The 25,266-nt window shown below is 35.3% G+C and overlaps 1 protein-coding gene and 2 non-coding genes across 3 annotated transcripts; 2 read left to right on the top strand and 1 right to left on the bottom strand.

Moving 5' to 3' along the window:
* The first annotated feature begins 205 nt into the window (after positions 1-205).
* LOC142626547 (small nucleolar RNA snoR126) lies at positions 206-321 on the top strand. Its single transcript, XR_012842543.1, has one exon. It is a non-coding gene; the product is annotated as a small nucleolar RNA snoR126 (small nucleolar RNA).
* Positions 322-414: 93 nt separating this feature from the next.
* Positions 415-520, top strand: LOC142626543 (small nucleolar RNA snoR8a). The gene has a single exon (XR_012842539.1). It is a non-coding gene; the product is annotated as a small nucleolar RNA snoR8a (small nucleolar RNA).
* A 7,381-nt stretch (positions 521-7,901) lies between these two features.
* LOC142623231 (growth-regulating factor 1) lies at positions 7,902-11,412 on the bottom strand. The gene is made up of 4 exons (XM_075796629.1): positions 10,802-11,412; positions 10,059-10,283; positions 9,381-9,738; positions 7,902-8,990 (listed from the first exon to the last, which is right to left on the bottom strand). The coding sequence occupies exons 1-4, from the start codon at positions 11,205-11,207 to the stop codon at positions 8,171-8,173; spliced, it is 1,809 nt and encodes a 602-aa protein (XP_075652744.1). The 5' UTR covers positions 11,208-11,412; the 3' UTR covers positions 7,902-8,170.
* Positions 11,413-25,266: the final 13,854 nt, after the last annotated feature.

The following is a 25,266-nucleotide window of genomic DNA, read 5'->3' as shown; positions in this document are numbered from 1 at the left end:
ATTTCAGCTATAAAATACTCTCTTCGAATTAGGGTTTCGTCTCATAGATCCAAACTGATAGAAAAAGAACTCTATGAAGTCTAAATTATCGACCTCTTAGTTTCAGCCTTGTCATTTTTTTCTTTTCTCTGTTTTCTTTGCCTCCAATTTGATTCTTGTAGAGCATATTGATTTTTTTTTTTGGTCATTATTTTGAGGAATTATGAGGCTGTGATGACGAACAACATTTCTCGATTCTGATATTATATGTACTGTTTTTAGTATTGGACCAGAGCAATTATATTGCTCTTTGATGACTTCATTTATGCGTGTCTGAGCCTTTTTTATGTTTTCAATTCATTGTGTTTATGTTTTTTTTTTTTTTGTCGGAAGTGTTTTTTTTTTTTTTAATTTTGAAAATTTGGGATTGGATTGGAGGTGGCGATGATTATAAAAAAATTCCTCGTACTGAATGCTCAATTATATGAAATTGGGTATGAGTATGACAGACTCTTATAAACACCCATAGAATCTGAGCCCTCTACAACTCTTACTACCATATTTTAATGTGTTAATAATATTCGTTATTAAATTTGATTTGTTTTGGTCCTGTAATATCCAGTTTTCTCTACTATGGTTTTTTGTTAGATTTTAGTTGTCTAGTCTAGACTTCCATATATACATGGTCTACTTCTTCTTTGGATGCGTATTGTTCAAGGATTTAATAATATTTTAGGAAAAGCTAACCTGATTCAATTTATGTTGGTATAATTGGATGTTGTTCAGGTTGATTTACTCTTTCAAGTATGGGCTAAATAAAGCATGAAGAATGATGATAATCTCTATGCTAGCGCAGCACCGTTACATTGGTGCTATGAGCGGCATTTTTCCACACGAGATTTCTGACTCAATAAACCATGTTTTCAAAGAGTCGTCTGAATAGGCATATTATTGTACATTAAAAAAAAAAAAAAAGAAGCTATTTCTTATCTGAACTTGTGTGAACCTATAATCTCTCCGATTGCACAGTTATGCCTTTCCAAGTTTCAAGTGCCTGTATCTTAGGCTATGCTTTCTGATTTCACGGAGCAAATACAAAAAATCTATCTATCAAAAAAAGATAAAATATCTCTTGTTCAGGTAATGCACACCTTGTGTGAACCTAACAATTGTCATTAGCTATGAGATGATGCCAACCGTTGGGAGTACTCTGTTTTGTTCTTTGAGCCGCCATTGAACCTTCAATTCTTATTTAAGGGGGGAAAAGTAGATACAATTGGTTGCATTTGGTTACAAGTTCTTTATATGTTAGGTTCTCTAATTATTTCAAACATATAATTGCATTGAACATGAATTATCTTTTGTAAAGGCATTTAAATTCAACTATATGGTTTATTGATCAAGGCAATTATATAATTGAATATATTTGAGGATGTCTTAGATTCTTTAATTAAATATAACCGTGTGCCATATAGATGAATCTAAATATCTTTAAAGAAAATAATGTTTTTTATACGGCATTGCTCAATACAACAATACATTTAATTTTAATTGGATAAACTCATAAACTAAAGCAAGTACCTAATTAATATATTAATTATACCCAAGTTTTGGCCCATATGGATTTATCTAATTTGTATTCTGATAGGCAAATTGTTGTTGAATCCACTTAAGTATTCTTAATGAGCTCTTTATGCACTGGGGAATAAAAATGAAGCTACAGCGTAAAGCTCTTTCTGCAGTGCCCAAAAAAAAAAACCACACAAAAAAACAGAGTACTTCATTATTCAGGTTGAACGTCAGAGCTAATAGAAGTTCCTCACATGAACCATTTATTTCTTTCACGATTAACCCAACTACAAGGGCAAAATTTGCTGAATAGTATCATTTTAGAAAACTCGAGTTCTATGCACCAATACTACTTGAAACTCGAGTTTGTTAAACTCTAGTTTCAGCCCAAATAAAAATTGACAAACTTGAGTTTTAAAAGCAGTCTACTTAACTATTCCTAATTTTTTTCTAAAAACATGCTATTTGGTAAATTTTGCCCTACTGCAAGAGAATCGAAATTGATTTGTAACTAAATTTTGTATGTCTTCCCCAGCTGGAGGTTCTAAAATAATTTCTAAATATTTGATACGAGTTGTAATGTCTACAGTCTACTGTCAGAACTCACATCACCAGCTTCAAAAGCATTTTAGATATTTTCTTTTTCATGTGCGGTCCGAATTTCAATTTTTAAACAAAATGTCGAAAAACATATGAAAAGGCTTATGATAAAATTTCTGAAATATAAAGAAAGGTTGGTCGGTTGCTTTCTTTCCTCTGGAGTTGGGACCATGCCTTTGATTGTAGGAAAAAATGAAACACATTTGTATGATGCTATGACGTTATCTAGGCCATTGTTAACCAGATTGATTGTCAACTGTTTACTAAATGGAGCTAGATCAGACAATGCTACTGTAGCCTACCCATGGCCATGCCTAATGCTACAGTACGTACAGGCCTATGAACGCAAAGTCAATGCTCTCGCTATATCTTTGCTGTCAATTCTTTTTGCAGTGTATTTTAACAGTCAGTGACAATGGATCTTTTTCCCTTTATAAAAGTGGGACTAAAAAGTAAAGTGGGGTTTTATTTTTGCTTATGCAAGACTCGATTTATAATCTCGCATTTGGTTCTATAAATCTCCCTTTATTGTCCTGGCAAACCAGGCTTGCCTCCCCAAAATTATTCTTGAATCTTGAACATCAATATGCAAACAGAATTTGGGAACCAAACAAGCAAGTATGAAGTATGTATAACATTTGATCTCAAACAGAATTTGGGGAGGGCCAAAAAGGTGGGGTGTTTGTAAATAGAATGCTGCAATTTCAACATCATGCAGGGGTGGCCGTGGGCCAAGGTAACCTCGAGTTCTTATCGTTCATTAGTTTCATGTTGACATGTTAGTGCGGTCCTGGTTATTTCAAACCCTGCCAAGCATTATAAATGACTAGTAAATTGTCACAGATAATGTTGTAATATTTTATGTAAATTTATTTTTTAAAAATATTATACATATATTATAGTATATTTATTATAAAACTTTGTTAGTAATAAGTTCATCATTAAAAGTAATAAGTATAAATTGCACATATAATTATTATGTTCAAGTAATGAGCAATAATTAAAATAATTTTGAAGTAATATTGTATAATAAAAGTTGATAAAAGCATACTAATTCATTCTATATTTTTTATTTTTTATTATGCGATGTAATAAAAGCTTCATTACAAAATCTTTTTTTTTTTTTGGTTTCTTCAATGCTTTGTTATTGCGGTATGGTGACACTTATTATCATCGTCAGTTTTTCCGTCTTCAACGTTTGAAGTTTAGTCTGTCCATATTTGTTCAATTTTTGAGCTTTCATCACTTTTTCCTTTTGTTGTATCATTTGTGTTAATCACTAATGAATTGACACTGGGAGATTTTTGATTGGATTTTACAAAGTTTAGACTTTGTCGCTAATATTTTTCTTAGGTATTTGCATTTATATTAAATTTCAATGATGTGACAGTTTTTTGTAAATGTTTTTATTTTTAATTTTTGTTAATTTTGGAATAATGCAACAAAAAGAATTAATATAACATATTGGATTTTATATATATATATATATATATATATATATATATATATTTTTTTTTTTTTTTTTTTTTTTTCTTTCATACATTTTTGTCATTTGAAGGTGCATCAAAAATCTTAGCAACTGTATAATTTTCAAAATCATGCAATTCATTAAAATGAAGTAGGAAAATCTTTTTTTTTTCCTAATTTTTTTTTTCAAATCACATGAGATTCCTTCTCTAATATCAATAGTTTTACAATAATTTAAATAAATTGTACCTCAGTTTATTTTTCAACAAAATCTCTTGTAGATCTATTTAGGATTTTCTCGACATCTCGATCAAATATCACAAAATTTGTTTTGTCAGTTGCATCAAAAATTTCAATTTGAATCTTGTGTCTGAAGTAAATATATATATATATATATATATATATATATATATATATATATATATGTGTGTGTGTGTGTGTATATATATATATAGTAGTTAAATATATTATAAATATTTGGAGAGTATGTAGTTAATGTGATTGCCTCTAACTTTAGGATAAAAAGATTTGATTTTGTTTCACATTTTGCACACCAAAATGATCCTGCTTGTGGTTTGACATTCCTTCACAAAGAACGCACAAAATGTAATACCAACTTATTGTTGTATCAATGTTACTTATTGTTGCAATACCCTAGCAGTTCACATCTTGCAATGAACTTTTAAATTAATATGTATTATTTTTTTAATGTAAATAATATGATGTATTATTATTTTTTATGTAAATGATGAGTATAATTTGAAATGATTAACAAACATGTTTCGTAGAATCTCATTCAATGCATTATATCTTTACTGTTGTCTTCATATTATTTAAAGATAAATCCTCCTATGAAAATTGTTTTGCATGTATTTTTGGTATTTCTTGTATATGATCACTTTTTACCATTCCTATCATTGAATTTTTTTTAAAAGAAAATATTAAGTTAATGGCATTTTGTAAGATAGTAAATGCTATTTATTAGACTTTTTGTTATTATAAATTTTAGAAATATGCACTTTTCAATTATTTCAACAACCTCAGGAATCTCAAACATGCACTAGTCGATGACAAAGAATTTGTCTACATAAATTACATAGAACATTATTAATAGACAAAAGCATATTGAATTGAAATTGGGGAAAAATTGAGACATAATTTCATGAGAATTAGATTTTTTAGAAATATCATCTATACGTGGGGAAGGAGAAGAGAGTTTGTAAGAGGGTAAGAGTTTTTGCTTTGATTTACACATGGGAATGGTTAAACTTTGGTCATAATATGTAAGGTAATAACTGGGCTTGAATTTTTCATAAGGCTTGGTCTACTTTTGAAAGGTAGTTCATTTTTTAGTAAATAAATTTTGGTCTAATTGTCAAGAACAGCTCATATTTGATATAATAGTAAAAAGAAGTTACTATTATCTATTGGGTAACAGTAAAAAATACTTAATAAAAAGAGGTAAAAAATGCTAAATTTATTTAATAGTAAGAATAAGTTACTATGATTTATGAGTAACAGTAAAAATAAAAATAAAATAAAATAAAAACTTAATGAAAAGAGGTAAAAAATGCTAAATGCAAAATTAGAGTGTCACGTGGCAGGACCTCATACACTCTCATATGAGGTCTCTGCTTTTATATATATATATATATATATATATTGATATTGATTGGTCATTTGAATTGATAACTCTGAATTGTTATTTACTAGTTACTGCAAATCTCCAAGGGCCAATAAAAATATAAAATCCCATCTAATAGGGAGATTTTTTTTTTTTTTAGTTACTAATATTTGAAGAGTTGATAAAGCATTATAATTTTTGTAGGGATAAAGGGCCCATAGGTGTATATTGGGTCATGGGCCTTGTTCGAGGACGTTTATTAGTCTGAGGATCAAAAGATAACAGGAAAGAAGTGTAAATCAAAGCTTCACGGACAATCTTTTGATGGAAAGACTTGGGAAGGTAGTCTGAAGAGTGTCTCCTCGGCTAAACAGGACAGAGGTCAGAAGGATTGGTCTACCCTTAGGGGCAACATCTCGAAGGGTTCTATTGATAAGGATAAATATCAGGAAAGCACATAACAAAAGGAAGCTAAGAAGCATTTAAGAGAAAACTGTTACCACCACATTAAAGGCTCTGCAGCTAACCCTCTAGCCGCATTAATGTAGAGGTGATGCCTGAACAATGGAGGTGATCCCAAAGATTTCAGGAAGGTGCTGATGGGACAAGAATCAAAGTCAATACCTTGACCTACACGTGGACGATGAAGATGAAGAAAAGAGGGGTATATAATGAAAATGGAATCCCCTTACATGGGGGATATCTGAAATTAGGAAGAGAAAAACCACTGTAGCACTAAGAACTGGACTTGTAACCAAATTCAAAAGAAACATATATAAGATCTAATCTCCTCGGACTGAGCTGAGGACGATCTACTTGAGCAAAACCATTTTATTCCTGTTTTTTTTTTCATCTGGGCTCACTACAATTATCATCCCAGTCCACTTTCTATAAATTTATTGTATTGAACTCTTTGAGCCTAAATCATTTTCCCTAAAGGCTTGGGAACCAAATCAAGCCCTTACACTTTTCATTACAAAACCATAAAGTTGAAAAAGATGAATTATCTTGGAAAATAAAATTTGGACCAATAAAAAGTTGGATTTTCTATTGTAGAAATTATCAAGTAATCGTGGATGAAAAAGAAGATTCGAAAGTTTATGAATAATGTCGAGTCAAATTTGTGAATCTGCAATACAAATATATCTAACAAGTCATATCAAATTAACATGTCCAGTAATCCATGTGTGGTATTTGAAACACCTTTCTAATTATATCATGAATCTTTTTGATAAACCTCCTAAAAAATTAGAAGGATCAGTATACTACCTTGTGTGATTTGATCAAAATTTTGATTTTAAGCTTCAAAATGAGAAATTGTCATACCATTCAATGAAATTGGTATACCTTAGATCTGACGTGTCCCTTGGTCATTTTAGGGATTTTGGGAGTATTTCTATCATTTTAGTGGTTTTTAGGGTAGTTAGTTATTTTTCATATTTCAAGGGTATTTTGAAAATTTTAACGGCAATATGATGTTTATTTTAAAGATTTTTGGACATTTTTGTTAGTTTTTAGGTATGCATTCTCTTCAATTATTTCAGTTTGAGTAAATTTTTCTGATTTTCAAACAACAAGAAATAAGGAAAACATATGAAAAGAAACATTATTAGTAAACAATTGTAAGAAATTTTTAACATCACTTTCATAATAAGTTTCTAAAAATATTTCTTAAGCTAATGTTTTTAAAGCATCGGTTACCTTTTCCCTTAAACTAAATATATCACTTTCACTTTTAGATTAGTTAGTAAACAATTTTAAGGAAGTTTTGACATCTTCTTCAGAAAAAATATGATAAAAAAAAAACTACAAATTTTTTTTTAAAAAAAATTCTCATAAAAAGTTTCTAAAAGTATTTTTCAAACTATTTCTTTTAAAGCATCAGATAACTTTTCCTTTAAACTAAGGCCCTGTTTGGTACGCGAGTTCAAACACATGTTTTCAGTTTTTAAACAATATTATACATATTTTCACGTACTTTTTCACACTTATGTATTACCAAAAAATAAAACTGAAAATTATTTAAGCACACATACCATAAATCTCTCACTTTCAGGTCAAGCCAGTCTTCACTGTTTCAGCTAAGAAGAAAAAAATAATGCAAAACTTTTGTCAGTGGTTGTCTAGTCTTAACCCATGGCCCCATGGCTAATAACTGAGCCGGGGAGCAATGGCTCGTTCTGCCTTATGGGCAGGCCACAAGAGTGCCCCCTGTCTGGAGTCCAGGGTACTCCTACCTAATTCATTATTCTGATTTTTACGATTCCAATACTGTTTTGAGCAATCTACCAAATCAAGATGCTTTCACTGGGGTCTATGTCTTATCACTGGATGGCCCAATTCAGAGGGTCAATGTCTCAATTATCAGTATCTATATATGTATTTTGGATTGGAAGTCATGCATACATGTTATGTTATTTGATAATGGAAGTTTCGCCACCCATTATTGCTCCATCTTGTCCCTACCATTTTTGGAGGCTAGCCTGTACAAACAGTTTTAATAACTTGTTTCTTATTGTTTCAAAGTTTCAGCACAGGCTTCCCAATCCCAAATATCCATATTTCATATCCTGTGTAGTAACGTAACTTGTGCCTGTCTGAATGATCAAATTGTTGTAGCAGATGAAAGTCAAATAGCTAATAAGATCTGAGGCATCAGGCATACACAAACACAGCATAAATTGATTTTACTAGTAAAAAACTATAGATGGCACTATGACAGCAAATCTTTAACAGTCAAAGTTGTCAATAACTATTGAAATTAAAATAAGCCAACTCCCTAGTTGGTAAATTTAAATTAACCATCCAAATCAGATAAACAACAAGTTACTCCACACTTCTTGGCTCTCCTTCCTTTGCTTCCACCTACTAACTTAATCTCCATCCTGTTCTTCACCATCTGTTTCTAGCCCAGGTCAGGTCTGTTCTTGATTACAAGGATGGAATTGAGGAACTTGCAAGAGTTGAACCAAGCACATCCTCAAACAAACTAGCTCCCTCTCGGCTCCTTTTGTTCTCAACTCTCGGGCTACTGCCTGAACTGCTATTTGAGAGTGAACCAAAAGGCGCCTTTTGCAAGACACCTGTGGGGGAAGACCCCAACTGAGGACTGCCATCCCACCCTTCTGTCAAGAGGTTAAGAGCTGATGAGTTGTTGCAGGCTCTTGCAGTGCTGGTGGTGCTGGTCAAGACCTCACCCAGAGGACCCCCCATTGAAGTACCCCAAGAGATTGGTATCCAGTTAGTTTGCTTCTGAGTCGGCTCACTAAAGTCAGTGCTCATCCCCAAGTTCATTTGAATTGGCTCAAACTCACGAGATAAACTTAGAGGTGAGAGTTTGTCTTGTGTTGGTGAGGATGAGGATGATGAGAAATCTGAGGGTGCCATAGGGATTGACATTGAGAGCTGAGTCCAGTCTGATTTCAGTTCTTCTGGCCAGGACATGACAGAGAGATTCGACTGGTCCTTAGGCGATTCATCAATGAATTGGCGAAGTGGATGTTGATCTTGGCATTCCTGATCATTGAAGTCTAGGAAAGAACCATAGCTTTTAGAATTTAGGTAAGAAACCCTATGTGAAGGATGAAGGAGGGAATCAGTGGAAACTAGCCCAAACTCTGATTGAGAGGATTCTTCTAATGGCATCCCTTGTTTCAAAATGGTAAAAGTGGGTTCATTAGATTTCAGGCTGATAGTGGAGGACATTGTGGAGAGGCCCCGTGGATCTTGCATTCTGGCACAAACATTCTCTCTGTTCCAGAAAAGGAAAGCAATATCTATATTGAGAAAAAAGAAAAAAAAAAGTGGCCAAGGAAAGAAAGCAGCTTACAAGTATCATTAAGTATCACTGTAACCTCTATAATGTCTACCATAAAGGCCTCTATCCAATTATCCAAAGATAATGGAAACGGAAAATAATAAAAAAAGGAATCCTAAGCCTCAACTATAAGGACTAGTCACTTTCACCAAAGTAAAGATAAAACGATGGGGTCTGCTTTAAAGTAAAGTGAAGCAAGTAAATAAAGTGCAAGCATGCAAACTGTTTTAGATTAAATATCTTCTTAGCTCAAAACTTAAAAGGTGTACTAAGAACTAGACAGATAAAGGAAGCTTTAATTCACAGAGTATTTTTATTCTTCACCTGCTGACAAGGGCATCCGCAGAAGGATTGGAAGCACCACTGGGCTGCAAGTTCTTGAACTGGTGCTGTGTCATAGCAAGGTTGTTAGATGCACCACTGCTGGGAATTACCACTGTTGACAGTGAGGAAGTCCCCGGTAAAACTTTTGAATTAGTGGCCCCAGGGGCAGCATGGCCAGTTTGACCTTCCACAGGCTTTCTTGAACGATGGCGGCCCCGATTTATGTGCCTTTCACAGTATTTCTGGTCGGCAACAGCATCTCTTGAGCACCGCCATTTCTTTCCATCCGTTCGACGACACCTTCCAGGCTCAGGATCGGTATTGCCAGAGAAACCTAGATGGAAAGAGCCCCAACCCACTGCATAAAATTCAAAATGAAAAACACCAATAAAATGATAGGGATGAAGGAAAAAGACTAATCAGACAAAAAGGGGAGGAAAAAAGAAGAAAATGAATTCTGCATCAAAGACAGTATCACTTTGTAGCTTAAAAACACAGCATATCTTGAATATTGGATAAAACTTTCTACCAAAAATTAGCTGAAAGCTTGGAGATCACTGCTGATGCTGTAATATATAACAGTGCAAGAAATAGCAGCCGATACTTAACATATAACAGTAAAGTAAGATGACATACACAAATGGGGTACCAAAATGTAACGAATTTATAAGAAATTACATGAATTGTAAGGCGAAGATCCAGTAGCTGAGCCAGACAAGCCATAAGGGTAGAGGGATCTCTTGAGTGGGAAGAGCAAATTGGAGGGCACAGCCACATTTGATGTGATGTACTTGTAGATCAAGGCCTGATGCTCTAGCTCTATCCACTGAGATGGAGTAAATGGTCCCCTAACTCCAGCAAAACTCCCATGCATGCTTGGATTCAAGCTTCCAGAACCATAAGCTGAAAAAAGACAATGTAAATAACTTGCCCATAAATTGTACGGGAATCACACATAATATGGAGGGAAAAAGAAAAAAAAAAAACCACTCCCCCACACACACACTAAAGAAACAGAGAAAACCAAGAAAGTCTTATCCACTAGTCCTAATGTTTTTCCTATCCTTTCTTGCCCTTTTCCCCTTTGGTTTCCATCAGTCTGAGAGCGTTGAAAATTATACCAAAACTAATTTAAAGCAGAAGTACCAAATATATAATACAAGGAAAACTCCGCCCTTTTTTGCTTGACAAGACTCAAAACTAAAATTTCCCAACAAATAACAATGAAAAAGACCCGCACCAGACATGAAAATGAAGCCACCTAATAACTTTTTTAGCAGAACCCATCTTTTGTACTAGAATAACGTGCTTAAATCTGTGTCTTCCCCAAACCCCATCTCACAAAACCAAATACAAATCTTCCCCCAAAACACGAAGCATACTCAACTCAAACCACGCCAAAGATCGTGTTAAAGGATTACCTGCATTTCTAGAGTAAGCAGAAGGTGTGCGTTGGTAGTAAGGGAAAACTGAGTTGTTTGTGGCTTTATCCACTAGTCCACCATCCTTACTTAGAAAAGGAACCTCTGATTTGACCGAAGAGAAGCTCAGCATAAGCTCCTGTTGGCGATTATCAGAAATGGGCAAAGTATTAGATCTCAATAAAGGAGTACCCTGGTGCAATGACATTGTCTTGTAAGCTGAAAGACTATCACTTTTAGCCATTTTAGAACTCTTCCAGTCATCTTCACCAGCCCCAGATTTGTGTTGCTTAACTAACCCAGATCCAAGACCCTTTAGCTTGGTTTCAGGGTCTGAGACCTTGGAAGAACCTCCTCTACCTTCAGGACCCACCAAATCCTCCAAACCCATTACCCCAAAATCCATTTTGGAGATACTACCATTCTACAAGACTCTATTAAGCATCATGAAAGAGGAGGAGAGAGGTTAAGCTTCAAATAGATGGAAGAAAGAGGAAGAGAGGCGCATCTGATGAAGCGTGGTTTTTGTACTTTGTTGAGCTGAGTTTTTTAAGTAAGCTTTGAGAAGGAAAAAAAATAATTGGAGAGAGAGACAGAGAGAGAGTGAGAGCGTGTGTGTGTGAGAGAGAGTTGAAACTTAAAACTGAGGGGCAGACAAAGCTTGAGTACCAAACCAAACACTCGTTCTCAGACATATATAACATATTATTGTGTGCTTCTCAAAACAAAACAAAAAAAACATATTATTGTGCTTTTATCCATATTTTTCTTTTTCTTTTTTTAAAGGATATTAGAAAGTTATAGGGTAAAAAACATTCTTGGTAAAAATAAATATGTTTGGCCCATTTTTTTATAAAAAAATATAAAAAATTCTATTTAAATTATTTTTTAATTAAAATAACATTAAGAATAAAGTTGATCCAAACTCAAACATATCATTTATACACACCAGAAAGAATTATATTCATTTAAATTGGTTTATTTCATGATTGAGATTAAACACTATAAATTTAAATATATACATATATATATATATATATATATATATATAATATTGTAAGTGGACCAATCCTGGAAGCCCAAGCCCATGGAGAATGGTGAGGTCTTGGCTTCGAAGTTAAGCCCAAAACAAACTAATTTGTATAGGGAGTGGGAAGGAAATTCTGTTAGGGGTTTAATTAAGACTGGGTTAGGAGCCGAAGAGCCTAACAGGGATAAGGAAGAGTATTCCAAAGAGCAATTTGTATTAAATCTATCTTCGGATCACTCTGAGCATGTGTTATTACATAGGGCTTTATGCTGGTCTTACAATGTGTTACCCACTACTATTCCAATCTTTGTGTTCTACACCTATTTTCCTCCTCAAAAGAATTCCAAATCCTCCTAATTAAGGAGCTCCCTCCCATTTTATACTCTCTCTCTTTTGCATCTCAGCCTTTTATTGGAAGATTTTTTGCACCATTTTCATGATACTTGTCCCATCAAAACTTCTTTCTAGGCGGTAGAGTAGGGGTTGCTAGTTGTGGTGACACTGTTCAGGTTACTTCTCCATTAATGCGGCTGAAAAAATTGTTGCAATGCATTCAATGCAGAATGGAGATGTGTGCTTTCTTCAGAAAGTTTTCCTCCATTGTCCTAGCACTTAGGGTTGGGTATGAGAAGTCCTCAGGTAAGTCACACTTCTATGGAAGGCCTACATGAGATTCTTCACCAAATATTCTCCCCGGTCTTTGGACACCCACAAATATCATATTATTTTAAACTTTAAATTAATTAACATTTGATAAAATATTATATTAAAAAAATCCTCTGTATTTGAATTAAAATGAAAAAGTTTATTAAGCACATATTTATTATTGGGCAAAACTTATGTTTAGTACTTTAAATATTCCTAAATTAATTTAAACATCTGGTGTATGGACTATGAACCAATAAAACATAAGTAACACCATTATCATTTTGAAAAGAAAAATTAAATTTTAACCCAAAAAAGAAAAAAATAATTAAATTCAACTAGACAACTAATCAAGAAAATATTTAAAAATCTTAGGTTAGATAAATCTGAACTGGGCAAAAAGTAAAAGAGAATGACGTAATCTCCTAAGCAGGTCATTGTTTGGACTTTGGGGTATATTGCTAATGAACAGAAAATTACTAAAATCCCCCTAGGCCTTAACCGGAATGGAGAATGACAAGGAATACGGTAAACCTACTCTTGTTATTCTTATCCCAACAAAGATTCTGGAGTCCTTCCAAAATTCGCTCGCAACATATCAAATCTAATCTTTCACAGCTACTACTACAACAAGATTCTTGGACAAGAAATGGCAGGACAATATCCTTCATGTCATCATATTTAACTTGGTTGATTTGTGGGTTAAATTAGCTAAATTAGTAAAGTCTCTGATGATTGAATAAGAGATACGAGGTTCAATCTTCGCCTACACTAAAAATTAATTAGTGTCTTGGTCTGATGATAAAGAATTATTATCAGAAACAAACGTCACAAGTTGAAACTTTCTCCACAAAAAAAAAAAAACTTGGTTGATTTTCACAAAAGTCCTCGCTAAATATTCATGTCATCTTTTTTTCTTTTTCTTTTTTCAAATAGTTACAATATATTGCTATAAAATTTTGCATTTGGAACGTTTTCACTATAAACAGTAAACCTTCAAATGCTTGATGCGTGAGGAAGTGTCTAGTAAGGCTGCGTTTGGTTGGGTGTAAAATATTTTTCAAGTGTAAAATAATTTTAGGTGAAAATATTTTCGGGAAAGGAAAATATTTTTAGGTGTTTTGTGGTATTTTAAAAAATACTTTGGAAAATATTTTCAAGTGTTTGGTAACATTCTGAAAATGCAAATTTTTTACTGATTTCTCACATTTTTCTCAACCATTTTCTCACCTTCCAAACAAATTTTATAATAGAACATTACAATCCATCAACTTCTAAACAAACAAAAATCAAATAAAACACCATGGCTAAATCATTCGGTCAAACTGAGAGAGGGAGGTGAGACAGGGAGGAGGAAGAGTGAGATCGGTGGGTCACCGATCTCGCCGGCGCGATCAAGCGCGTCGATCTCTCCCGGCGCGAGCTCGAAGGCGCGAGATCGCACCTCGATCTCGCCCGGCGCGAGCTCAACGGTGGGCCTTTGGGTTGAGGAGGGCGTGATCTTGGCTTCACCGGCGTGATCTGACCGATTCAGCAATCTCCCTCTAGCTCTCTCTCTCTCTTTTCTGGTGTGGGTCGTTGCTCTCTCCCTCTCCTTCTCTGTTTTCCAACGAAAAACTCTATTTGAAGGTAAAATAGAACATTACAATCCATCAACTTCTAAACAAACAAAAATCAAATAAAACACCATGGCCAAATCATTCGGTCAAACTGAGAGAGGGAGGTGAGACAGGGAGGAGGAAGAGTGAGATCGGTGGGTCACCGATCTTGCCGGTGCGATCAAGCGCGTCGATCTCTCCCGGTGCGAGCTCGAAGGCGCGAGATCGCACCTCGATCTCGCCCGGCGCGAGCTCAACGGCGAGCCTTTAGGTTGAGGATGGCGTGATCTTGGCTTCACCGGCGTGATCTGACCGATTCAGCAATCTCCCTCTAGCTCTCTCTCTCTCTTTTCTAGTGTGGGTCGTTGCTCTCTCCCTCTCCTTCTCCGTTTTCCAACGAAAAACTCTATTTGAAGGTTAAATAGACATGGAAAATATTTTACGGGTGGGGAGGGTTTATTTTACGGTCAATGGTTTTGATTTTCCGTTTGACCAAAATTTCAGGTGTTGCCAAACACCCGCAAATGCTGAAAACATTTTCCGAAAGTTATTTTCCGTCAAAACAAATGTAGCCTAAGTTTCAAAACTCTTAGCAAATTCATGTCTTTTTGCAATTGTTATAAGAAGAAAGTGTGATATCATCTTTATTAGTTTATTTCCTATGTATAATTTTTTAAAACTTCAACTTTTCCAAGAACAAAAGTTAATCCAAACAACCATTTGTGTAAGTTTTGGATTAGATTTAAAAATATAAAATAAAAACTAACTTGTTTATATAAGGTTTTTTTTAAGTGAAAAAGAGACTAATAAGAAGACAATCAAAAGAAATTAAGTAGGAAAAAGTAATGACTTAGAATGTTGAAGCACCATTGATTATGCAGTAAATCAACAAAGATACTTGCTGAAATAGTTTATCCTTTTAAAACTCATGAGTCATGAAGATGATTGAATCGCCATTTGTCATCATCTCACGAAACACTAGGATTGAAAGTTACTATGTAGTACATTTGGTTGATGTTGCAATTTTGAAAAAGCTAGTAAGTATCGGTGGTACAAAAAATTTAGCAATTTGACACTACAAAAAACTTTTTTTTAATCTATTTTACTATTTTATTTTATAAAACACTCTAATATTAGTAGTTGTATTTTAGTTTCAACACAATAAAAAAATATAAACAACACAATAAAATAATATATCCACTATAATAAATAATTTGAGCTACAGTGGTGATACAATAATTTTTTTTTTTAAAAACATTTGAGCTACAATGCACAGTTAAAATAGCTGTACACTATAGCTCAATAGCAAAAAATTATGTCTTTTAGCTCTCTTGATGTACTTGACTTTTGCTATATTTTGATGATAAATTTAGCATTTTAGCAAATGCCTCCACGAATACAACTAATGCTCTAAACAAAACGATTGGATTAGCCTTTTTTGCGAAAAGCTTATTGTTGGATATTATTAGGGACAGAGAACATTATTAGGGAAAAGCTTATGGCCTGTCATGACTTATGAGAACAGAGACATTGAACATAACGATATTATCATCTATCTTTATATTCATGCCCATGGCATGACCAAACAAATTGATGAAATGCGAATATATGGGTGTAGATGGTATATGGAAAACCATATTCATAAATATAATATGAAAATTGTTAGAATATTCATATGGAAGTAGTATGGTTGATAATAGCTACCTAGATTTTAGTTGTTGATTTTTTCTTAATCAACAATAAAAATTAAGCTTGGAAGAGGGTTCTCTGTAGGTTAAATGGTAATATTTATTTTCATCAAGTAAGAGACTTGAATACGAATTTCACTTACAATAAAAATCAATTACCATAACTTAACTTGTTAATAAATACTACCATAATATCTATCAAATACTATAATCCCAAAATCAAATCCTATAGTGTTTATTAAAAGAAAACAAAATTCAAGGTTGATAATATCTACAGTATTACTTCGCTAATGGCATAAACAAAAGAAGTGCGGCTTCCAAGAAAAAATTAGGTTTAATAATTTTATTATCATAAAAAAGGTAGGAGGTGGCAACAAAAGGGGCTTACATGCATAGACTCTATTATAGTAGTGCCTTACTACTAAATTCAAGTCTACAAACAAGAAAACCAATGAACCGTAATCATTATCTCAAGCTCAAAAAAGCACTAATAAACATTGAGCCAAAACATGGAGTTTTTTCTCGAACATTTTTCAATATTGTAGATATAATCATTTATTAACATAGTAAATCATTTAAAGATTACTATAGAAATAATTTCCACATAAATGCTATATTTGTTTTGGGTTCACAACTAAAGATAAGTTTTTTTTTTTTTTTTTTTGAGAAGATAAAGATAAGTAGATTAATAACTGATGATGCCGAAAAAATCACCGGTAAGCTGCAAGCACTCCTAAACCGAAACAACACCTGCAAAAAGAAAAGAGAGGACCTAACAGAGAGCACCGCTGTGGTGCCGGCCAAAAACCCTCCGAAAGTCAAGTTAGAGCTTTTTTCACAACCCTATAATGCTAGAGTCAAGTTAATTATGCGTACCTTCATTTACGAGGGTTTTGGGGTATTTATATTGGTGTAGGGTATCATCCATGCCTTGACCAATAAACTCCTTTCCTTTTAGGATAACACTTCCTCTAATTTTGCATTTTTTATAAAGTTCTTTTCTATATAGGAGTCTTTTGATTATAGTTAAACGTGCAGCGCAAGAACTCCCTTCATTCACGCTTGTGTGGGGATCAAGCAAAACCATATCAAACTTATCATGAGGCACAAGTTGATTCCGATTAGGAGTCCATGAAGCCTAATCAATACCGACGGAGACCAAATGCTACAACTGTCCACTACGCGTCCTTGTAGCTCTGACCCGTTGACCCTCCTTATGTCAACACCGCTCCGTCGTAATTGATGAAGAAAAATCCGTCTCATATTTGATCCCTTCAATAACCAACTGTCCACCGCCATTGCTCTAAATTCGAAGTTAATAAGGTAGTTTCTCGCCATAAATGAAGATCAACTATTTGTTTCTTTTAATTTAGTAAAGGAAAAAAAGATTGTAAGTATCCCACTTCGTTCTACTGCATTGAACAAGGGCATTTATGTTACTTCAAATTTTATTTGACCTGAACTAGAAATTTCACCGGGGATTTTAATGGGCTTTTGTCCTTATACGGAACAGCATGCGTTGAGCTAATTTCCCTTGCGATGTCGTCTAGCGGTTTCATAACTCCTATTCATATATAATATATTGCTCTTTTCTGTCACTATTCAGCATTTTTTTTTTCTTTTTTTGCTAAATAAAAAATGGGGTCTTTAATGTGAGCCATTGACCTTATGTCACGTGACGGTAATAAATAATATTACGTATACCATACAGGACTTGTTAGAGTTATCACTCATCTCTAAGGGCTGAAATAAATATTTCTACGATCAAACTACACCCGTATAATATCACTATTCAGTAACCTAAATCAATGTATTACCACGTGCCCCACCCCGAATCTAGGTCCATATGCACTTCCAATGATAAAACAAAATCCGTTTCCACCAAACCATATGGTGTTGGGCTAATAGCTTTTAATAAGGCCACGATATTTATGAGCTTTTGCATTTAAAAAAACAATATATATATATATATATATTTATATATATTTACAAAGATGTGTCATAAAATGCTTAAATTATTGTTTATAAGTGACACATTAGTTTGTAAAACCTACTTAAGAAAATTTATAATATTATAGTATTGCTTTAAAATTTGCAATCAATATCTTGAAACCACTTCCAAATAATTCATCTCTGTAATTATTTAATATGGGTATAGAGAACTACACACATACACTTGAATAAATAATCAAAGTATATCTAGAGAGTTTTGGGCTATTTTTTGACATAATATATTATACTAATATTAGATTATACACCTGGGACTAAAATGTCATTTTTAGATGGTTAGATAGTGAGAAAAGATGAGTTATAGTTCAAACTATATATATGGGACGCAAAAGATTTTATTTTATTTTGGATAAAAAGTTAGAAAACCAAAAATAATCTATTTAAATTCCCATGTGTACGTGTGCAAAAAATAGTATGTAATTAACATTGCCCTCTAAATTAAGATAATTAATATCATAATCTATATATATATATAAAATAGGTGAAGTAGAGAGAAACTCAAATTGCAATTCTAAATTAGAATCCTAATTTTGTGCCATGTGTCAAGATTCATGTGGCTCCATTTGCCTACATTTAAGTGGGATCAATTAGAATTCCGGTGTGTTTTTTTTTTTTTTCACACCCGCGTATTTCTAGGTTCACCTCCCCTTCTACAATAATCAAAACCCAAAATCCTCCCTCTCCTACTCAGTTAACGGTGCATGTACCTAGTTACCACACCGATTCAGATACCTTAATATACATCTCCCATCTTCTTCAATGAATGCTATGGAATTTGAAAAGAATTTCTCGGTATCAATGATACATGTATTTTGGTATTTCTGTATCTTATATAAGAAGAAGTTTTCCATATATTCCGATTGTACTCACAATTTTAATGGTCCTGGTTTATGCTTCTTAAGGTTTGATTACTTCTTTGTTTCATCTGCCTATACTTTCGTTCGTTTTTGTGAATAATTTTTATTGTTTAATGATAATTTTTTTTTTGCTTTCCTATCATTGATGTTGCATTTTTATTTTCTGTTTCATAACAAGTTACAAGTAAACTCAAAATTTTAATGGTCCTGGTTTATGGTCTGCAAAACGAATTCCAACCATTCCTAAGGTTTGATTACTCATTTCTTTCATCTGCCTATTGTTTCCGTCCTTTTTGTGAATAATTTTTATTCTTTAATTATAAAAGTTTTTTTTTGTTTGCCTATGATTGATGTTACATGTTTATTTCCTGTTTCATAACAAGTTGCAAGGAAACTAAGGAATTGTTTGAATTCCAAACTTTCAAGCAAGCCACAAAATTGGAATGGGACATTGGAACCGAGATGAACCTTATCCTTACGGTTATGAAGAATTTGTAGTTACGTGCAAAAGATGCTCAATTGACCTTGAAATGTTTAAGTTGGTGAATAGACTTCTTTAAGTCTCTTTTATTGTATTTTATTACCCTCATTGTAGCATGACTTAAATAATAAGATGCAATATTCTGTTTTTTTGTTAATCGTTTGGTAAGCTTTACAAAAGTTTTACAATTATGATTTCCTTAATGGTTTGCCAAAAGGAATGATTATCGATTGTGTAAAATTCAAAGTGTAATCAACCTTATCCTTGTGATTATCAAAAATTTGTAGTTACATCTCATTGAATATAAAAACCTGACTCTTCACTTTTTTTTTTCACATCAATCCCAATCACTCTAAAATCCTTTCTTAATTTTTGTGCCTAAGGAATTATATATAATCAAAGTTAAGAGAAAATATAATTTAAATTCTAAATTGAATCGTTAATTTTGCATCATGTATCTTATCTAAAATTTTAAATTTTTGTGCATGCATTAACACCTAACACGGAAGTTAGAAAACCACAATAATCAAGTTCATTCACCTAAGCAAAAACATTTAACTTGCACACTATAAAAACTCCTACCATCCCATTCGTTGTTCGAATAAGCATAAACATACACCTTCTAGAAACATTCAGCTATATTTTCCACCAAAAAAAAAAAAAAACCCCACATTCCTACGCCTCCAATACTAAAAAGTTAAAACTAACACAAACTTTCACTCTCACATAGATCTTCACATTTAACTTTCGTCTATCTCTCAAATGCATAATCTTTGCTCTGAGTTTTTAAAGAAATTAAAGGTAGTTTCTCTCTATCTCGCTTGCTTTCATATTCTTATTTTTTCCCCAATTTGTACAATCGTTTTTTTTTTAGTGGTATGATGAAGATCAAAAAGACAGAGTCTCCATTAACGGACCCCCTCTTTTTCCAGTTCCTTTATGTTAATGTTTATTGGCCATATGATTTCCTTCTTTTGTTCCAACCAGCCCCCATGAAGAAATCGAGTTTGCATGGGACATATATACCTTTTGAACGTTCCCTGTCAATCCTGTTTTGAATGTACCTATTATATCATTATTATCATGTAAAATATGAGTGGGTTGGGGGATTAATTTGTGGTGCTTCTTCCTTTTTGATTGCTTACTAAAAGTCTTTAAGTTTATACTACTAACATGTTTGAGTTTGGAAAAACTTTGTTATGTGTTTTCGGGCTAAGCATTATTTGCTCCATTTGAATTTTTTGTTAGTTTTGTACGCTATGCAAGTTAATTTATTCCTTTGTTTGACTTGGTTCTATGTGTTATAATCCAGAACCACTGAATTAACCAATATTATTGTTAAAGTTATATTCAACTGAAATTTGTTTGTTATGTTTTATTATTTCATGGCTCTAACATCTACAATTTCCTTTCTCCCTCTCTCATGTCCAGTATTAATTGTAGAAAATTACATTGGTTTACATAAAATTAAAAGCAGACAATTATTAATTAGAAAACAAACAAGCAAATACGTTTAAATTGCACAAAAGATATTTATAATAATATTATTCTAACTTATATATTCATTTTCAATATTGATTTCAATTTTTTTTAATCCAAATGAATACAACAATTTCATTACATCATATGAAGTTTTCCTATAAATAAATCATAATTAAAAAAACATTATGAAGCAGGCAATTATCACTTAGAAAATAAGCAAGCAAAAAAAGAAAAAAAAATGCTTCACAATATCAAAAATTAAGAATCAATAAAATTTAAACAAAAACAATATGGACAATTTACATTTTCTACCTAATAATATCCTTACAAGATTTTTTAAAGACTTAACAAAATATAAGAATGACTATTTATCAATAGTATTTTAAATTATATATACAAGAATTATACTATGCATTTTAATGTATATTTTTTAAGTATATCCATGCAATTGTAAAACAAATTACATAATACTAAGTTTTGTTAATGAAATTTTCTGGTTAATAATATGAATTTAGACTTAACTAAGCCTTTTAAACATGAATAAACTCATGATTAATTAAAAAAAACAAAAACCAATTGTGTGGGGCAAAAGGATCCTGGTGGGAACGTGGGCCTTTTGGGCCTTGTTAAGGAAGGCCGACCTGACCCTGGGGTTAGAGATTGTTGGTGCTATGGGTCGGCCTATACGCCGAGGATCCGAGGATCCAGTCGAGGATGGTTTTCCCCTCGGATTGACATCAAAGAACCTGAGACTTCATGGTAAAGGTTAGGGAATGACACGGTCAAGACCAATGGTTAAAGGGAGAGAACCCTTGAATGTCCTAGAAGCGCCGATGTTGGAAGAATATCAGAGGTAAAGGCTGCTACCTCCACATTAAAGACCCTGCACCTACCACCCTGGCCGCATTAATGAGGAAGTGACACTTAAACAGTGGAAGGGAAACTTCTAGTTACTGTTCAAAGGCACTAAGAAAAGAAATATCTAGGCTAAGGGAGGAATTGGGGGCAACACGTTGATAAAGTATTAAAAAGAGGAGTATTTAAGAAGGGACCTAGGACAGAAAGAAGAGGGAACTTTTTGTAACCTAAAAAGAAAAAGAAAAAGAGAGAGAGATATAATATAAGAACAGCTCTCGGCTTACGTCCGAGGAGGCCTATTTACATTACTCCTTTTTGATTCCAAGTGCTTGCAATCTTTAGTTTGTCATTTCATCCTCATACACTTCTAACCTGGGTTTCAAGCCCACGCTCTACAAATTCATATTGTTTAAGGCTCATTGGGCCTGAGCCCATAACTGTTCTTGGGTCCAGGTGCAATTGTGCACTTACAATTGGCGCCGTCTGTGGGAATCTAGTCTAGAAGTAGTAGGGATATTATGGCAGGCTTAGGCTCTCATCATGCAGAGTCACAAGGATCACAACCGGAAGATCATTTCGAACGTCTTGAACAACGCATGGATCGTGGGGGAAGCGTCCATACAGAATATCCAGGGGCTAGCCATACTCGTGGAGGGGGTAGCACTACCCACGATGAGGGTTCTAAATCCATGCAGAAAGAAATCAATCGTTTAAAGAAGAAGTTACGCCGTGCTAAACGTAAGGTTTCCCCGTCCTCGTCTAGTTCTTCCTCGGAGAAGGATAGGAGAGTTGGCTACAGTTCGAGGTCATATTCCCCCACCAGCGCAACATCCTCTGGTGAGGAGAACGACCAGCCAACCCGCAGACGTAAGAAGCTTCGTTCTAGGGGCTTAGGCAACGATACCATGAGTAGGGCGTTGCACCAACTCTCTAAGTCTCCGTTTTCACGGAGGATTGAGAGGGGGAGGCTTCCCAGGAGGTTCACCCAGCCCACCTTTACCATCTATAATGGCCGGACCGATCCGGTGGAACACGTGAGTCACTTCAACCAAAGGATGGCAGTGCACTCTCATAACGAGACTTTGATGTGTAAAGTCTTCCCCTCCAGCTTGGGACCTGTGGCTATGAGATGGTTTAACGGTCTCAAATCGGGGTCTGTAGGCTCGTTTGGGGAACTAACTAGGGCATTTGCTTCGCGGTTCATTACTTGTAGCGAGTCCCTCGGCCATTGGACTCGTTGCTATCCATGGTCATGAAGGAAGGGGAGACACTAAAAGCATACTCCGACAGACATCTTGGGAGATGTTTAATGAAATAGACGGCGACTTTGATGAGGTGGCGCTTAATACCTTCAAGGTGGGCCTCCCTACCGATCACGACCTACGAAAGTCTTTGACGAAAAAGCCCGTCCGCGGCGTACGCCGTCTTATGGATCGTATTGATGAATATAAAAGGGTAGAGGAAGATCGGCGAGCGGGGAAAAGGAAAGGAGAAGATTATCCCGCGGGAGAGAAGGGATTTCGGGTCGGACGGATACCACAATAACAAGCCAAGGAGGGATTACTTCGGACAATCCGGCTCGGCGGTACCCAGCCGTAAATGCGTGTTCCGAGAACCAGTGCATCAGTTATTAGAAAAAGTTCCTAAAGAGCCCTTCTTCGTATGGCCTGGCAAAATGGCAGGTGACCCTGCGAGAAGAAATCAAAACCTTTTCTCGTCGGTACCATCAGGATGTGGGCCACACTACCGAGAAATGTCGGACCCTGTGGAACCATTTAGAACAGCTCGTCAGTGAGGGAAAGTTAAAGCAGCACTTGTGTCAGCCCACGGGGCAGGTCAGTCAAGTTGGTTCAAACAACTAGAGGAATAGTTCATCTCGGCCAGCATTGGGGACGATTAATGTTATCTTCGCTGCACCTGGTAGGACCGGCTCAGGTCCCACTAGGGTTATGGCGGTTTCCCATTCGCAGGCCGAGGATGTGGGTAGCAGGCCGAAGAGATTAAAGAGCACTTTACCTGTCTTGGGTTTCTCCGAGGAGGATAAAGTAGGGACTATCCAGCCCCATGACGATGCTCTTGTGGTTACCCTCAGGATAGGGAATTATGATGTGAGAAGGGTGATGATAGATCAAGGCAGCGGTGCAGATATTATGTACCCTGATCTATTTAAAGGGCTGAGGTTGGAGTTGGAAGATTTAACTCCTTATGACTCCCCACTTATACGCTTTGAGGGATGGGCCGTTGTGCCGCAGGGGCAGATCCGTTTACCCGTTCAATCCGGCTCGAAACGGTTGAGGTAGATTTCATTGTGGTTGATGCGTACTCTCCATATACGGCCATCCTCGCCGGGCCATGGCTGCACGCTTTGGGAGCCGTCTCTTCTACCTTACATGTTAAAGTAAAATTCCCCTCGGGGAGCATGTTGAGGAAATCCTCGGCAGCCAAGTAGTTGCTAGGCAATGCATATCGGCTGCGGTGCTTCGTCAGTCACGAATTGAGTCATCAACCTTGCCCATCCAGGAGTCATAGCAATTAACAGCTCCGGAGGCACCTGTGGCGATGATAGAGGATGAGGCTGTTTGTGAGGAGTTAGAAAAGTTTTTAATAACCGATGATCCAGATAGGTTCTTCCAAGTTGGCATACGATTGCCACACCAAGAGAAGATGGAGTTGTTGAAATTTCTGAAGGATAATCTAGATGTCTTTGCATGGGACCCCTATGAGGCTCCAGGGGTAGATCCGAACTTTATTTGTCATCATTTAAACGTCAATCCTGCCATTGTTCCGAGGAGGCAACCACCTCGGCGATCTTCCCGAGAACATTTTGAGGCTGTGAAGGAAGAAGTTCTTAAACTCAAAAGGGCGGGGGCTATCAAAGAAGTTTTCTACCCTGAATGGTTGGCTCATACTGTTGTCGTTAAGAAGAAGAACGGCAAGTGGAGAGTGTGTGTAGACTTTACTGATCTGAACAAAGCCTGTCCTAAAGATTCATTCTCAATGCCACGGATTGACCAATTGGTAGATGCTACTGTCGGACATCCTCGGATGAGTTTTTTGGATGCCTTCCAGGGTTACCACCAAATTCCCTTGGCGTTGGAAGATCAGGAGAAGACTGCTTTCATTACACCAACCGGGAACTATCATTATAAGGTCATGCCATTCGGGTTAAAAAATGCGGGGGCTACTTACCAAAGAATGATGACCCGAATGTTTGAGCAGCAACTGGGGAAAAACATAGAAGTATACGTGGATGACATGGTGGTGAAGAGCAAGACGGTACCTTCGCACATGACAGACTTGGCCGACACCTTCCAGATGCTGAGGAAGTATAAGTTGCGCCTTAACGCCGCCAAGTGTTCTTTTGGCGTGGGATCTGGAAAGTTCCTAGGATATATGATCACTCATAGGGGCATAGAGGTGAACCCAGTGCAGATTAAGGCTATTCAGAATTTGCAGCCGCCTCGGAACCCAAAGGAGATACAGAAATTGACCGGAATGATTGCTGCGTTGAATAGATTTATTTCTCGGTCAGCTGACCGGTGCCGCCCTTTCTTTCAGTTGTTGAACAAGTGGAAAGGATTTCAATGGACTGAGGACTGTGAGTCAGCTTTCCAACAGCTTAAGCAATATCTTTCTAGGCCACCCGTTTTATCTCGCCCTGAGGTCGATGAGGTTTTATTCGCTTATCTGGCCGTGGCTATTCATGCGGTGAGTCTAGTTCTTATAAGGAATGAAAATGGGATACAGAGGCCGATCTACTATGTTAGTAAGTCCTTGAATGAGGCCGAGGTGCGCTATCTGCCCTTGGAAAAAGCG

Source organism: Castanea sativa, chromosome 2 (assembly GCF_040712315.1).
Source record: "Castanea sativa cultivar Marrone di Chiusa Pesio chromosome 2, ASM4071231v1".
NCBI classification, from domain to species: Eukaryota; Viridiplantae; Streptophyta; class Magnoliopsida; order Fagales; family Fagaceae; genus Castanea; species Castanea sativa.
Note: the sequence above shows the minus strand (reverse complement) of the source record. Positions and strands in the feature narration are given on the sequence as shown.

Bases quoted from the DNA above. Each gene is read 5' to 3' on its own strand.
- LOC142623231 (XM_075796629.1), bottom strand. From the start codon at position 11,207: ATGGATTTTGGGGTAATGGGTTTGGAGGATTTGGTGGGTCCTGAAGGT. The intron at 10,284-10,801 runs GTAATCCTTTAA...GTCTTTTTTCAG, and splicing joins TGCTTACTCTAGAAATGCAG to CTTATGGTTCTGGAAGCTTG. The intron at 8,991-9,380 runs GTGAAGAATAAA...TTTCTGGAACAG, and splicing joins GCGGATGCCCTTGTCAGCAG to AGAGAATGTTTGTGCCAGAA.